The following is a 14,745-nucleotide window of genomic DNA, read 5'->3' as shown; positions in this document are numbered from 1 at the left end:
CTGGCACAGAGGCAGCGGCTGGAGGTGCTGGTGTGCACGACCACGTGGGGCAATTGGCAGCTGTGGGGTGGACAGTAAAGGGTGGTGGGTGTGATGACGGAAGAGTTTGGGTGCTGTGGGAACACTGGGGTTCAGGGGAGGCCTCCTCTTGGTGGAGTGGGGCAGTCTGGGCGGAGCAGCAGGTACGGGGAAGCCACGGATGCAGAGCAAGGCAGGGCTTGCTGGATGCGCTCAAGACCTGGAAGGAAACCCACGTGGCTGGAACTTGGAGAGCAAGAGGAGAGAGGCGTGGCCTGGTAAGCCATGACCACAAGCCAGGACTTAATCCTAAATGCAACAGAAAACCATCTAAGGGTTTTATGCTCTGAGTGACAAGATCTGATTCGTGTTTTTATTCTTTTAAATTAAATTAAATTTTAATCGTGGTAATGAACACATAATCTAAAATTTACCATTTTAACCATTTTCCAGTGCACGATTCTGTAGCATTTAGTGCATTCACATGATCGTGCTACCATCACCGCCACTCACCTCTAAAGCTTTTTCACTTTGTAAAACTGAAATTTTGTACTCATGAAACAACTCTCCATTTCCTCTCCACCCCATCCCCTGGCAACCACCGTTCTACTCTCTTTCTCTATGAGTTTGACTCTCTGGGTATCTCATATAAGTGGAATCATACGGGATTTATCTCACGTGGTGCAAGGACCTTCAGGTTCATCCATGTCGTAGCCTGTGAAGGGAGAGGGATGCCAAAAGCGGCTCCCAGGTTTCGCCTTGAGTTCCTGGTACATGGTGATGCTATTTATGGAGATTAGGGTCTCTGGAGGGGGAGCAGGCTTGGGAGGGGGCTCGGGTGGAAGGAAGCACGTGGGTTTAGTACTGGACACATTCAGTGGTAAGGTCTCCTGGACATCCAAGTGGACATAACCAACAGGCAGATATTTTGGTTTTCTATTGCTGTGTAACCAGTGACCCCAAATGCATGACAAAAACAACAACCATTTTATTATGTCTCAGGACCTTGTGGGTTAGGAATTCTGGCAGGGCTTGGCTGGACAATTCTATTCCTAATGAAACTGACTGAAGCTACTGGATGGGCTGCTTGGGTTGGAAAGTCCACGATCTGGTGCCTTGGGTTGGGGAGGCTGAAAGGCTGGACTCAGCGGGGACTCTGGCTGCAGCGTATTCGTGGGGACTCTCCAGCACGGCGGTCTCAGGGGAGGTGGACTTCTTAGGTGATGGCTCAGGACCCAGAGCCAGGCTTCCAAAGGACTGGAAGTGCCAGTCTCTTAAGGTCTGGGTGTGGACATTGCATGGCACCATTTCTGCCATATTTTATGGGTCCAGCAGTGATAGCGTCCACCCAGATTCAAAGGAAGGGGGCATAGTTCGCCTTTCAAGGGGATGAGTAGCAAGAATTATAGCCAACTTCACAGCAGATGGAAAGATCTGGATTTCAGGAAAGAGGTCCATAATCTCTTCTTCTTTTATTCTCATTTTCTTTCTTTTTAACATACTTAATGGAGTATAATTTGCTTTACAATGTTGTGTTAGTTTCTGCTGTATAACAAAGTGAATCAGCTATACATATACATATATCCCCATATCTCCTCCCTCTTGTGTCTCCCTCCCACCCTCCCTATCCCACCCGTCTAGGTGGTCACAAAGCACCGAGCTGATCTCCCTGTGCTATGCGGCTGCTTCCCACTAGCTATCTATTTTACATTTGGTAGTGTATATATGTCCATGCTACTCTCTCACTTCATCCCAGCTTACCCTTCCCCCTGCCCGTGTCCTCAAGTCCATTCTCTATGTCCGTGTCTTTATTCCTGTCCTGGCCCTAGGATCATCAGAGCCTTTTTTTTTTTTTTTAAATTTCATATATATGTGTTAGCATATGGTATTTGTTTTTCTCTTTCTGACTTACTTCACTCTGTATGACGGACTCTAGGTCCATCCACCTCACTACAAATAACTCAATTTCGTTTCTTTTTATGGCTGAGTAATATTCCATTGTATCTATGTGCCACATCTTCTTTATCCATTCATCTGTCGATGGACAATTTGGTTGCTTCCATGTCCTGGCTATTGTAAATAGAGCTGCAATGAACATTGCGGTACATGACTCTTTTTGAATTATGGTTTTCTCAGGGTATATGCCCAGTAGTGAGATTGCTGGGTCGTATGGTAGTTCTATTTTTAGTTTTTTAAGGAACCTCCATACTGTTCTCCATAGTGGCTGTATCAACATTCCCACCAACAGTGCAGGAGGGGTCCCTTTTCTCCACACCCTTTCCAGCATTTATTGTTTGTAGATTTTTCGATGATGGCCATTCTGACCAGTGTGAGGTGATACCTCATTGTGGTTTTGATTTGCATTTCTCTAATGGTTAGTGATGTTGAGCATCCTTTCATGTGTTTGTTGGCAATCTGTAGATCTTCTTTGGAGAAATGTCTATGTAGGTCTTCTGCCCATTTTTGGATTGGGTTGTTTGTTTTTTTGATATTGAGCTGCGTGAGCTGCTTGTATATTTTGGAGATTAATCCTTTGTCAGTTGCTTCATTTGCAAATATTTTCTCCCATTCTGAGGGTTGTCTTTTCACCTTGTTTATGGTTTCCTTTGCTGTGCAAAAGCTTTTAAGTTTCATTAGGTCCCATTTGTTAATTTTTGTTTTTATTTCCATTTCTCAAGGAGGTGGGTCAAAAAGGATCTTGCTGTGATTTATGTCATAGGGTGTTTTGCCTATGTTTTCCTCTAAGAGTTTTATAGTGTCTGGCCTTACATTTAGGTCTTTAAACCATTTTGAGTTTATCTTTGTGCGTGGTGTTAGGAAGTGTTCTAATTTCATTCTTTTACATGTAGCTGTCCAGTTTTCCCAGCACCACTTATTGAAGAGGCTGTCTTTTCTCCATTGTATATTCTTGCCTCCTTTATCAAAGATAAGGTGACCATATGTGCGTGGGTTTATCTCTGGGCTTTCTATCCTGTTCCATTGATCTATATTTCTGTTTTTGTGTCAGTACTATACTGTCTTGATTACTGTAGCTTTGTAGTATAGTCTGAAGTCTGGGAGCCTGATTCCTCCAGCTCCGTTTTTCTTTCTCAAGATTGCTTTGGCTATTTGGGGTCTTCTGTGTTTCCATACAAATTGTAAAATTTTTTATTCTAGTTCTATGAAAAATGCCACTGGTAGCATGATAGGGATTGCATTGAATCTGTAGATTGCTTTGGGTAGTAGAGTCATTTTCACAATGTTGATTCTTCCAATCCAAGAACATGGTATATCTCTCCATCTGGTTGTATCATCTTTAATTTCCTTCATCAGTGTCTATCTGCATACAGGTCTTTTGTCCCCTTAGGTAGGTTTATTCCTAGGTATTTTATTCTTTTTGTTGCAGTGGTAAATGGGAGGGTTTCCTTAATTTATCTTTCAGATTTTTTATCATTAGTGTATAGGAATGCAAGAGATTTCTGTGCATTAATTTTGTATCCTGCTACTTAACCAAATTCATTGATTAGCTCTAGTAGTTTTCTAGTAGCATCTTTAGGATTCTCTATGTATAGTATCATGTCATCTGCAAACAGTGACAGCTTTACTTCTTTTCTGATTTGGATTCCTTTTATTTCTTTTTCTTCTGATTGCTGTGGCTAGGACTTCCAAAACTATGTTGAATAATAGTGGTGAGAGTGGGCATCCTTGTCTTTTCCTGATTTTAGAGGAAATGGTTTCAGTTTTTCACCATTGAGAACGATGTTGGCTGTGGGTTTGTCATATATGGCCTTTATTATGTTGAGGTAAGTTCCCTCTATGCCTACTTTCTGGAGAGTTTTTATCATAAATTGGTGTTGAATTTTCTTGAAAGCTTTTTCTGCATCTATTAAGATGATCATATGGTTTTTAGCCTTCAGTTTGTTAATATGGTGTATCATATTGATTTGTGTATATTGAAGAATCCTTGCATCCCTGGGATAAACCCCACTTGATCATGGTCTATGATCTTTTTAATGTGCTGTTGGATTCTGTTTGCTAGTATTTTGTCGAGGTTTTTTGCATCTATATTCATCAGTGATATTAGTCTGTAATTTTCTTTTTTTGTAGTATCTTTGTCTGGTTTTGGTATCAGGGTGATGGTGGCCTCATAGAATGAGTTTCGGAGTGTTCCTCCCTCTGCTATATTTTGGAAGAGTTTGAGAAGGATGGGTGTTAGCTCTTCTCTAAATGTTTGATAGAATTCACCTGTGAAGCCATCTGGTCCTGGGCTTTGGTTTGTTGGAAGATTTTTAATCCCAGTTTCAATTTCAGTGCTTGTGATTGGTCTGTTCATATTTTCTATTTCTTCCTGGTTTAGTCTTGGAAGTTTGCACTTTTCTAAGAATTTGTCCATTTCTTCCAGGTTGTCCATTTTATTGGCATATAGTTGCTTGTAGTTGTCTCTCATGATCCTTTGTATTTCTGCAGTATCAGTTGTTACTTCTCCCTTTTCATTTCTAATTCTGTTGATTTGAGTCCTCTCCCTTTTTTTTTTCTTGATGATTCTGGCTAATGGTTTATCAATTTTGTTTATCTTCTCAAAGACCCAGCTTTTAATTTTATTGGCCTTTGTTATTGTTTTCTTCATTTCTTTTTCATTTATTTCTGACCTGATCTTTATGATTTCTTTCCTTCTGCTAACGTTGGGGTTTTTTTTTGTCCTTCTTTCTCTAATTGCTTTAGGTGTAAGGTTAGGTTGTTTATTTGAGATGTTTCTTCTTTCTTGAGGTAGGATTGTATTGCTATAAACTTCCCTCTTAGAACTGCTTTTGATGCATCCCATAGGTTTTGGGTCATCATGTTTTCATTGTCATTTGTTTCTGGGTAGTTTTTGATTTCCTCTTTGATTTCTTCAGTGATCTCTTGGTTATTTAGTAGTGTATTGTGTAGCCTCCATGTGTTTGTATTTTTTACAGCTTTTTTCCCCTGTAGTTGATATCTAGTCTCATAGCGTTGTGGTTGGAAAAGATACTTGATACAATTTCAATTTTCTTAAATTTACCGAGGCTTGATTTGTGACCCAAGATATGATCTATCCTGGAGAATGTTCCATGAGCACTTGAGAAGAAAGTGTATTCTGTTGTTTTTGGATGGAATGTCCTATAAATATCAATTAAGTCTGTCTGGTCTAATATGTCTTTTAAAGCTTGTGTTTCCTTATTTATTTTCATTTTGGATGATCTGTCCATTGGTGAAAGTAGGGTGTTAAAGTCCCCTACTATGATTGTGTTACTGTTGATTTCCCCTTTTATGGCTGTTAGCATTTGCCTTATGTATTGAGGTGCACCTTCGTTGAGTGCATAAATATTTACATTGTTATATCTTCTTCTTGGATTGATCCCTTGATCATTATGTAGTGTCCTTCTGTGTCTCTTCTAATAGTCTTTGTTTTAAAGTCTATTTTGTCTGATATGAGAATTGCTACTCCAGCTTTCTTTTGATTTCCATTTGCATGGAATATCTTTTTCCATCCCCTCACTTTCAGTCTGTATGTGTCCCTAGGTCTGAAGTGTGGTGTTTTTTAGACAGCATATATACAGGTCTTGTTATTGTATCCATTCAGCCAGTCTATGTCTTTTGGTTGGAGCACTTAATCCATTTACATTTAAGGTAATTATTGATATGTATGTTCCTATTACCATTTTCTTAATTGTTTTGGGTTTGTTATTGTAGGTCTTTTCCTTCTCTTGTGTTTCCTGCCTAGAGTAGTTCCTTTAGCATTTGTTATAAAGCTGGTTTTGGTGGTACTGAATTCTCTTAACTTTTGCTTATTTGTAAAGGTTTTAATTTCTCCATCGAATCTGAATGTGATTCTTGCTGGTTAGAGTAATCTTGGTTGTAGGTTGTTCCCTTTCATCACTTTAAATATGTCCTGCCACTCTCTTCTGGCTTGCAGAGTTTCTGCTTAACAATCAGCTGTTAACCTTATTGGGTTTCCCTTTTATGTTATTTGTCACTTTTCCCTTGCTGCTTTTAATATTTTTTCTTTGAATTTAATTTTTGATAGTTTGACTAATATGTGTCTTGGCATGTTTCTCCTTGGATTTATCCTGTATGGGACTCTCTGCACTTCTTGGACTTGATTGACTATTTCTTTTCTCATGTTAGGGAAGTTTTCAACTATAATCTCTTCAAATATTTTCTCAGGCCCTTTCTTTTTCTCTTCTTCTTCTGGGGCCCCTAAAATTCAAATGTTGTTGCATTTAATGTTGTCCCAGAGGTCTCTGAGACTGTCCTCATTTCTTTTCATTCTTTTTTCTTTATTCTGCTCTGCGGTAGTTATTTCCACTATTTTATTTTCCAGGTCACTTATCTGTTTTTCTGCCTCAGTTATTCTGCTAGTGATTCCTTCTAGAGTATTTTTAATTTCATTTATTATGTTGTTCATCACTGTTTGTTTGCTCTTTAGTGCTTCTAGGTCCTTGTTAAACATTTCTTGTATTTTCTCCATTCTATTTCCGAGATTTTGGATCATCTTTACTATCATTACTCTGAATTCTTTTTCAGGTAGACTACCTATTTCCTCTTCATTTGTTTGGTCTGGTGGGTTTTTACCTTGCTCCTTCATCTGCTGCATATTTCTCTGTTTTCTCATTTTGTTTAACTTACTGTGTTTGGGGTCTCCTTTTCGCAGGCTGCAGGTCCATAGTTCGCATTATTTTTGGTGTCTTCCCCCAATGGGTGAGGTTGGTTCAGTGGCTGTGTAGGCTTCCTGGTGGGGGGGGACTGGTGCCTGTGTTCTGGTGGGTGGGGCTGTATCTTGTCCTTCTGGTGGGCAGGGCCATGTCCAGTGGTGTGTTTTGGAGTGTCTGTGAACTTAGTATGACTTTAGGCAGCCTCTCTGCCTAAAAGGTGGGGTTGTGTTCCTGTCTTGCTAGCTGTTTGGCATGGGGTGTCCAGCACTGGAATTTGCTGGCCGTTGGGTGGAGCTGGGTCTTAGTGTTGAGATGAAGTTCTCTGGGAGAGCTCTTGCTGATTGATATTACGTGGGGCTGGGAGGTTTCTCGTGGTCCAATGTCCTGGACTTGGTCCTCCCACCTCAGAGGCTCAGGCCCGACACCTGGCCGGAGCAGCAAGACCCTGCCAGCCACACGGCTCAGAAGAAAAGGAAGAGAGAAAAAAAACAAAAACAAAAACAAACAAAAAATGAACAGACAGAACCCTAGGACAAATGGTAAAATCAAACCTATACAGACAAAATCACACAAAGAAGCATACACATACACACTCACAAAAAGAGAAAAAGGAAAAATATATATATATTTTAAAAAAAGGAAGAGAACAACCAAACCAATAAACAAATCCACCAATGATAATAAGCACTAAATACTAAACTAAGATAAACATAAAACCAAAAACAAATTAGATGCAGAAAGCAAACTCCAAGTCTACAGTTGCTCCCAAAGTCCACTGACTCAATTTTGGGAACGTTCGTTGTCTATTCAGGTATTCTTCAGATGCAGGGTTTATCAAGTTGATTGTGGGGATTTAATCTGCTGCTCTGAGGCTGCATGGAGAAATTTTCCTTTCTCTTCTTTATTAGCACAGCTCCTGGGGTTCAGCTTTGGTTTAGGCCCTGCCTCTGCGTGTAGGCTGCCCTCAGGAGTCTGTTACCCGCCCAGACAGGAGGGGGTTAAAGCAGCAGCTGATTAGGGGGCTCTTACTCAGGCCGGGGAGAGGCAGGGGTATGGTAGTCATAATTGGAATGCGGGGCGAGCCTGAGGCAGCAGAGGCTGGCGTGACGTTACAACAGCCTGAGGTGTGCCTTGTGTTCTCCCGGGGAACTTGTCCCTGGATAATGGGACCCTGGCAGTGGCGGGCTGCACAGGCTCCCAGGGTGGGTATGGGTAGTGACCTGTGCTTGCACACAGGATTCTTGGTGGCAGCAACAGCAGCGTTAGTGATTCATGCCTGTCTCTGGTGTCTGAGCTGTTAGCTGCGGATTGCGCCCATATCTGGAGCTCATTTAGGCGGTGCTCTGCTCTCTGTGGGCAGACAGGGGAAGAATCCCCTCTCCTCGTGCACCCTGAAACAATGGTCTCTTGCCTCTCCGGCAGCTCCAGACTTTTTCCTGGACTCCCTCCTGGCTAGCTGTGGCGTACTAGACCCCTTCAGGCTGTGTTCACGCAGCCAACCCCAGTCCTCTCCCTGGGATCCGACCTCCGAAGCTCGAGCCTCAGCTCCCAGCCCCCACCTGCCCCAGTGGGTGAGCAGACAAGCCTCTCGGGCTGGTGAGTGCTGGTCAGCACCGATCCTCTGTCCAGGGATCTCTTCGCTTTGCCCTCCGCACCCCTGTTGCTGTGCTCTCCTCCATGGCTCCAAAGCTTTCCCCCCGCCCACCCCCCATCCCTACCAGTGAAGGGGCTTCCTAGTGTGTGGAAACATTTCCTCCTTCACAGCTCCCTCCCAGAGGTGCAGGTCCTGTCCATATTCTTTTGTCTCTGTTTTTTCTTTTTTCTTTTGCCCTACCCCAGTATGTGGGGATTTTCTTGCCTTTTGGGAAGTCTGAGGTCTTCTGTCAGCATTCAGTAGGTATTCTGTAGAAGTTGTTCCACATGCAGATGTGTTTTTGATGTATTTATGGGGAGGAAGGTGATCTCCACGTCTTACTCTTCTGCCATCTTGAAGGTCTCTTCCTTTTCTTCTCATTTTCCCTCTCTTCCTGACAATATATCCTCTGTGTGCCCACTGAGGGCCAGCAGTGCTGTGAGTGATGAGGGTGCAACATGCCCCAGAGCTCTGGTCTTCCTCCTATGGGGCTTATAAACCAGATGCCAGGACTAGCAACAAAAAATCAAACAGGAGAAATGCCTATAGTGATGTGTGCCCTGCAGGGAAGTAAGAAAGGATGGTGAGTGAGCTGGTGCTTGGATGGCCATGGTAGATCACATGGCCAAGTTGGTGGGAAGGGCTTTCTCAGGCGGTGGGATTAGAGACCAGAGCTGGATGGCAGAAGGAGCCATGGATGCTCCAGGCAGAGGAAGTACCCAGTGCAAAACCCTGGGTGGGAGGAGCTTGCCTCCTTTGAGAAGAGGAGGAAGGGCATGTGACTGGGGTGGGTGGGTGGGGGACAATCTGGGGAGCTGGGTTGGAGGGTGGTAAGGGATCATCTAACAGAGGGCTCTGCCATCCCGTGTAGCAGGTAGATTTTATTTTAAATGTGCTGTGAAGCCCTTGGGTGTTTAACCAGGAAAGGGACACCATCTTACATAAATAATTAATCTGGCGATGAGTGGTGAATAGACTGTAGGCTGAGAGCTTAAGCAGGGAGCCACTGCAATGGTCCAGGTGAGAGATGGGGGTGGTGGCCTGGCTGGTGGAGTGGAGAGAAACGGGTGGATTGAGAATTGATGGATTGGGTGGCAGGCGGATTGTTATGAGAATGAGTAAGAAGATGAGGATGATGCCTGAAATTTTGATTGAGCCTCTGGGAGGAAGATGTTGCTGAGGAGACGGGGAGAAATGGGAATGTAATGTTGAGTTTGAGATGCATTTTAGACAACCAAGTAGCCAGTGGGATATATGAGCCTGCAATTCTCAAGGGTAGACCAGGCTGGTGATTTAGATTGGGAAGTCGTAGGCCCATAGCTGGTATTTACAACCAGGACTGGGTGAGATCATCAGAGGTCATGGGTATAGGGTAGAGAAGAGGACCCAGGAATGAATGAGCCCTGGGACCAGCCAACATTAAGAGACTGAGCAAAGGAGGAGGAACCAGCTAAGGAGGGCGGGAAGAACCAGCTGGCGTGGGAGGATGACCCTTAAGGACCCAGAACACAGAGAACACAGTGGGCTAGAAATATAAGGCCACGAGTGTTCTATATGGAGATGTTAATGAAAGCCACGTGTATCAGTTACCCATTGCTGCATAAGAAATGACCCCTAAACTTGGCAACTTAAAACAACAGACATTTCTTTTTTTTTTTTAAAGGAATTCCTTTATTTTTTATTTATTTATTTATTATTTATTTATTTATTTATTTATTTTTAGCTGTGTTGGGTCTTTGTTTCTGTGCAAGGGCTTTCTCTAGTTGCGGCAAGCGGGGGCCACTCTTCATCGCGGTACGCAGGCCTCTCACTATCGCGGCCTCTCCTGTTGCGGAGCACAGGCTCCAGACGCGCAGGCTCAGTAGTTGTGGTTCACGGGCCCAGTTGCTCCGCGGCATGTGGGATCTTCCCAGACCAGGGCTTGAACCCGCGTCCCCTGCATTGGCAGGCAGACTCTCAACCACTGCACCACCAGGGAAGCCCCAGACATTTCTTATTTCACAGCTTCTCTGGGTCAGGAATCTGAGTGTGACTTAGCTGGGTGGCTCTGCTCAGGGTCCCTTGCAGGCTGTGGCCAAACTGCCCACTGGGGCTGTAGTCATTTCATGGCTTGATTTTGGAGGGGAAGGGGGTCTGTTTCTAAACTCACTTATGTGGCTGTTGGAAGGATTCGGTTCCTGGTGGGCTGTTGGGCTGAGGGTTTGATTTCCTTGCTGGCTGTGGGCCTGAGATCCCCCTCAGTTCCTGGCCATGTGGCCTCTCCATAGGCTGGCTCACATGGCAGCCAGCTTCCTCTCTTGCAAGAGGGGTGAGCAAGATGGACTCCAGAGTCCTTTTGTAACCTAATCTCAGAAGTGACATCCCATGACTTGTGTCATATTCTGTTGGTTAGAAGAGAGTCACTAGATTCAGTCCAACTCAAGGGGACAGGGCTCCACAAGATTCCCAGGAGGTGGGACCACTGGGAGTCACCCGAGAGGTGGCCTGCCACAGTGTAGGGGTGGAGAAAGTGGTGGAAGTGTCAGTGTGAGAGGGAAGCAGGTCTAGGAGCCCAACAATTTAAGGGGAGGTAGAGGAGGAGGAGCTGGGACAGGGAGGCTGAGAAGGGGGAACCAGTGTGTGGGTTCCATGAGCAACAAAAATAATAGGTTATTGCTTTATGTTTTGCAGACTTAGTTGCCATTTTATTCTCATCTGAGCCCTCTGAGACAGGTGTTAGTATTCCCATCTTATAGGTGAGGAAACTGCGGCTTGGAGATGTTAAATTGTAGTCTGTAAGTGGCAGGAACCCAGGGCTGGTTCCACGGCATGTGCTTCTTCTCCTGATCAGGGGGATGTGGGCAGGGCCTGGGCTGCCTCTCTAAGCCAAGGACAAGCCAGAAAAAGGACCACAGAACTCACCAGCCCAGACCCACGTGGCTGGGACCCCCAAGCACCAATGGTGAAATGTAAAGACGGGGTGTGGGAAACAGGGAGCACCACTGTAGGAAAACACTGGGGGCTATGGGAACACACAGGGAGTTCCTGCCTGACTGGTTAGATCAAGGAGGGCTTCCTGGAAGGGGAGGTGTCTCAGGACTTGGAAGAAGGTAGGACTTAGCAGAAGAAGGAAGACAGGGAGTCCCTGATAGAGGAAGAGGCAGGAGCAAAACCCTGAAGGCTGGGGAAAGGCACATTTGGGAGCTGTGCATAGCCTGGGAGGGCCAGAGTGAAGGGCGTGATGAGGGATGTGGAGACGTGGACGTGTTCCTGATCACTGAGGGAATTTTGACTGTCTCCTGAAGGCATTTGGAGCCCCGGTGAGTGGTCAGCAGAGGAGTGACAAGATGTGCGCTTTATAAAGATCACTCTGAAGCCACGTGATGGGCTGGAGGGGGGGAATCGAAGGAGCCCACTGGAGTGGAGGGGATCATGGGAGGCATTGCAGCAGTCCGGGGAGGGGGAGACGGAGGACCAGACCAAGGTGAGGGCTGTGGGGATGGAGAGAACCAGGTAGGTGTGAAGAGCGTTCGTGCAGGATCGGGGCTCAGTGGACTGACGCGCTCCATAGAGATGGGAAACACGCAGGGGCTGCTTACTCCTGTGACAGGTGTGACTCGGTCTCCCTGAGTCCAGGTCAGCGCCTGGGTTTGTGGGGGACCCCTGGGCGGCTGCTAGGACCACCTCCTCTTCTCTTCCAGCTCTGGATCCCTCCCGCCTTTGGCTGCCGCCCCGAGTACGACAACGGATTGGAGGAAATTGTCTTTGGCTTTGAACCCTGGATAATAGTGGTCAACCTGGCCATGCCTTTTTCTATTTTCTACCGAATGCACGCAGCTGCCTCCCTCTTTGAGGTCTATTGTAAGATATAATCTGTGTCCACATCAAAGACTGAGGAGAGCGCTAACAAGAGAATTCGTTGGAGCCACCTGGGAATGTTGAGGTTGGGCAAATACTGCCTTACAAATGTGAGAAGGGCCGCCTTTTGTCTGCGATAATTGTTTTTCCCATGAGTTGGAATTGCCCATCACCCTGGATGAGTGTAAACAAGTTAGATCAAAATCTGAGATGGCTGAAGTCTGCCCTTGGTTAGTTAATTCTAATCGAACCTAAATTATTTGATCTCCTTCGAAATGAGATCCTCTGTTTTAGAATAATGTGATTTCAGGTTGGAAAAAAATATATCCAGTTTGTTTTTCATTAAAATATTTTCTGTTATCATGTTACTATATACAACATTTTCCTGACCATCTGCATAGTCTAATCACCTTTAAATTTTATCTTTCCCAGAGCTGATGAATGTAGCTAAAATCACATTTAGTTTATATTGTACTTTCTGAATACGTTTCATTTTTTTGAACAAAGTTATTTTTATCGTCTGGATGGAAATTTGTGTATAGATCAATATAAAGACATATTTCTCACCTGAAATTTTGGCATATTTTCATTTGTAAAGTTTTTTTTAATACATTTTTAGTATCTTTCACTATAAATATATATATGCTTATTTTAGAAAATTAGGACATTTCAGAAGAGTAGAGAGAGAAAAATCCCCTAAGATGCCATTGTTTAATTGACAATCATCTTTTTCTTCCAGTTTAATTGAGATGTAATTGACATATAGCACTGTATAAGTTTAAGGTGTACATTAATGATTTGGCTTACATCATGAAATGATTATCACAATAAGCTTCGTGAACACTGGCCATCTTATATAGATACAAAATTAAAGATAAGGATCTTGACAGTCATTTTTTAGATACAAAATTAAAGATAAGGATCTTGACAGTCATTTTTTAAACATCTTGATGTGTTTCTTTTAACCGTGTTGGACACACAGGATTCTTTTCATTGTTGTTTTGTTATACTTGCCAGTGATGATGCGACATATTCAATTTTGTATGCATTTTCCCCTCAATAATATGGCACAAACCTTCCCACCCACATTGTTATAAACTCTTTGTAAATATCATTTTCATACTATATTATATTCTATTGAGTACCGTAATTAACTTTGCTTCCTATTGTTGGTTTTAGAGTGTTTATAACTTTTTGTTGTTATCAGTGACTCTGCAAAAATCCACCATATATGTAAAACATTTTTTATATTTAGAATTGCTTCTTAAGATATATCCTTAAAATCAGGATGCCATATCCAAAGGTTATAAATAGTTTAAAGCCTCTGAAGGAATATTGACATTTGGGATCGCTTTGTATATGCTTTTTCTTAATTCTTTTAAAATCATAATAAAATTAGTTAACTTACTGTAAGTACTAATGTGAACATCTTTTCATCTGAGTGTGTATATATATATATATTTTTTTTTGACAGCACAGACAGAGGGACATTAAGAAACACCAAAATTTTTACATAACTGAAATACTTTATATTCATTTTTGGAAAAAGTAAGAAATGGGCAGATAGACTAAAAGCAAAGTAAAACATTATCTATCATACCTTCCATCTAGGGCAGTGGTTCTCAACCGTGGGTGATCTTGTCTTCCAGGGGACTTTCGGCAATGTCTGGAGACATTTTTGTTACCGCTAGGGGGCGTTACTGGCATCTAATGGGTAGAGGCCAGGGAAGCTGCTAAACATCTTCCAGTACACAGGACGGGACTGTTTCCACCACAAATTATTGTGCTCCAAAGAATTATTCTGCTCCAGATGTTAACAGTGCCTAGGTTGAGAAATTGCAATCTAGAGGTTACTGCTGTTAATTTTTGGTACCTATTAGTACACACACAGACACACACACACTCACACAGGCACAAATGGGATTGCTTTTATATATATTGTATTTGCATGTAACTTGCTTTTTAAATCTTAATACACCAGCAAGCTTTGTAACTATTTTAGGGTCCCCCGACATTGATTCTCACACTTCTGAATGCATTAGAATCATTAAGGGAGCCTGTTAGGATTCCTGCCTTCCCAGCTAGAAGGTCAGCTTCCGTTGGTCTACAGCGGGGTCCTGGATGCTTAAATAAGCATCTCAGGTGATGCCACTCCCTTCCAGAAGCATCTCAGGAGTCCACGCACCTCAAGTTAAGACTCCTGAAGGACATTCCTCGATATTGTGTTCTCTTCTGCAATGTGACTTTGCATGGCTTCAAAGTACATTCCTTGGAGGGAGGTACCATTCCTGATGTAGTGAAACCCTGATGTTGGACATTTAGAGACATTTAAGTGGTTTGCTTGTTTGTTTGTTTGGTATTATAAATGACACCATGGCAAGCATCTTCTGCTGAGTCTTTGTGCACATTGGTAAACGACACTGTGTGAGATGACTACATGTGAATGCCAATTTCTCCAAAAGATCCCATTTTGGTCATTATTAATTTCCCCCTGTTCTAAGCACATCAGTACAGCCCTAGGGCCTCAGCCTGTGGGTTTTAGGCCCTGCCAAAGAGATATAGGGAATCACAGTAATGCTGGGAACAACTGGTCCAGGCGTGGTG

At 43.4% G+C, this 14,745-nt stretch overlaps 1 protein-coding gene across 1 annotated transcript in view; it reads left to right on the top strand.

Moving 5' to 3' along the window:
* OTOP1 (otopetrin 1) overlaps positions 1–12,569 on the top strand; it is a 64,773-nt gene extending 52,204 nt beyond the window's left edge. The window contains exon 6 of the mRNA XM_059923337.1: positions 11,985–12,569. Within this exon, the coding sequence (XP_059779320.1) occupies positions 11,985–12,155 (171 nt within the window). The 3' untranslated portion in view covers positions 12,156–12,569. The remainder of the gene's footprint in view (positions 1–11,984) is intronic.
* Positions 12,570–14,745: the final 2,176 nt, after the last annotated feature.

Source organism: Balaenoptera ricei, chromosome 5, assembly GCF_028023285.1.
Source record: "Balaenoptera ricei isolate mBalRic1 chromosome 5, mBalRic1.hap2, whole genome shotgun sequence".
Taxonomy (NCBI): domain Eukaryota; kingdom Metazoa; phylum Chordata; class Mammalia; order Artiodactyla; family Balaenopteridae; genus Balaenoptera; species Balaenoptera ricei.
The sequence above is the reverse complement of the archived record's forward strand: the minus strand, read 5'-3'. Positions and strand labels throughout refer to the sequence as shown.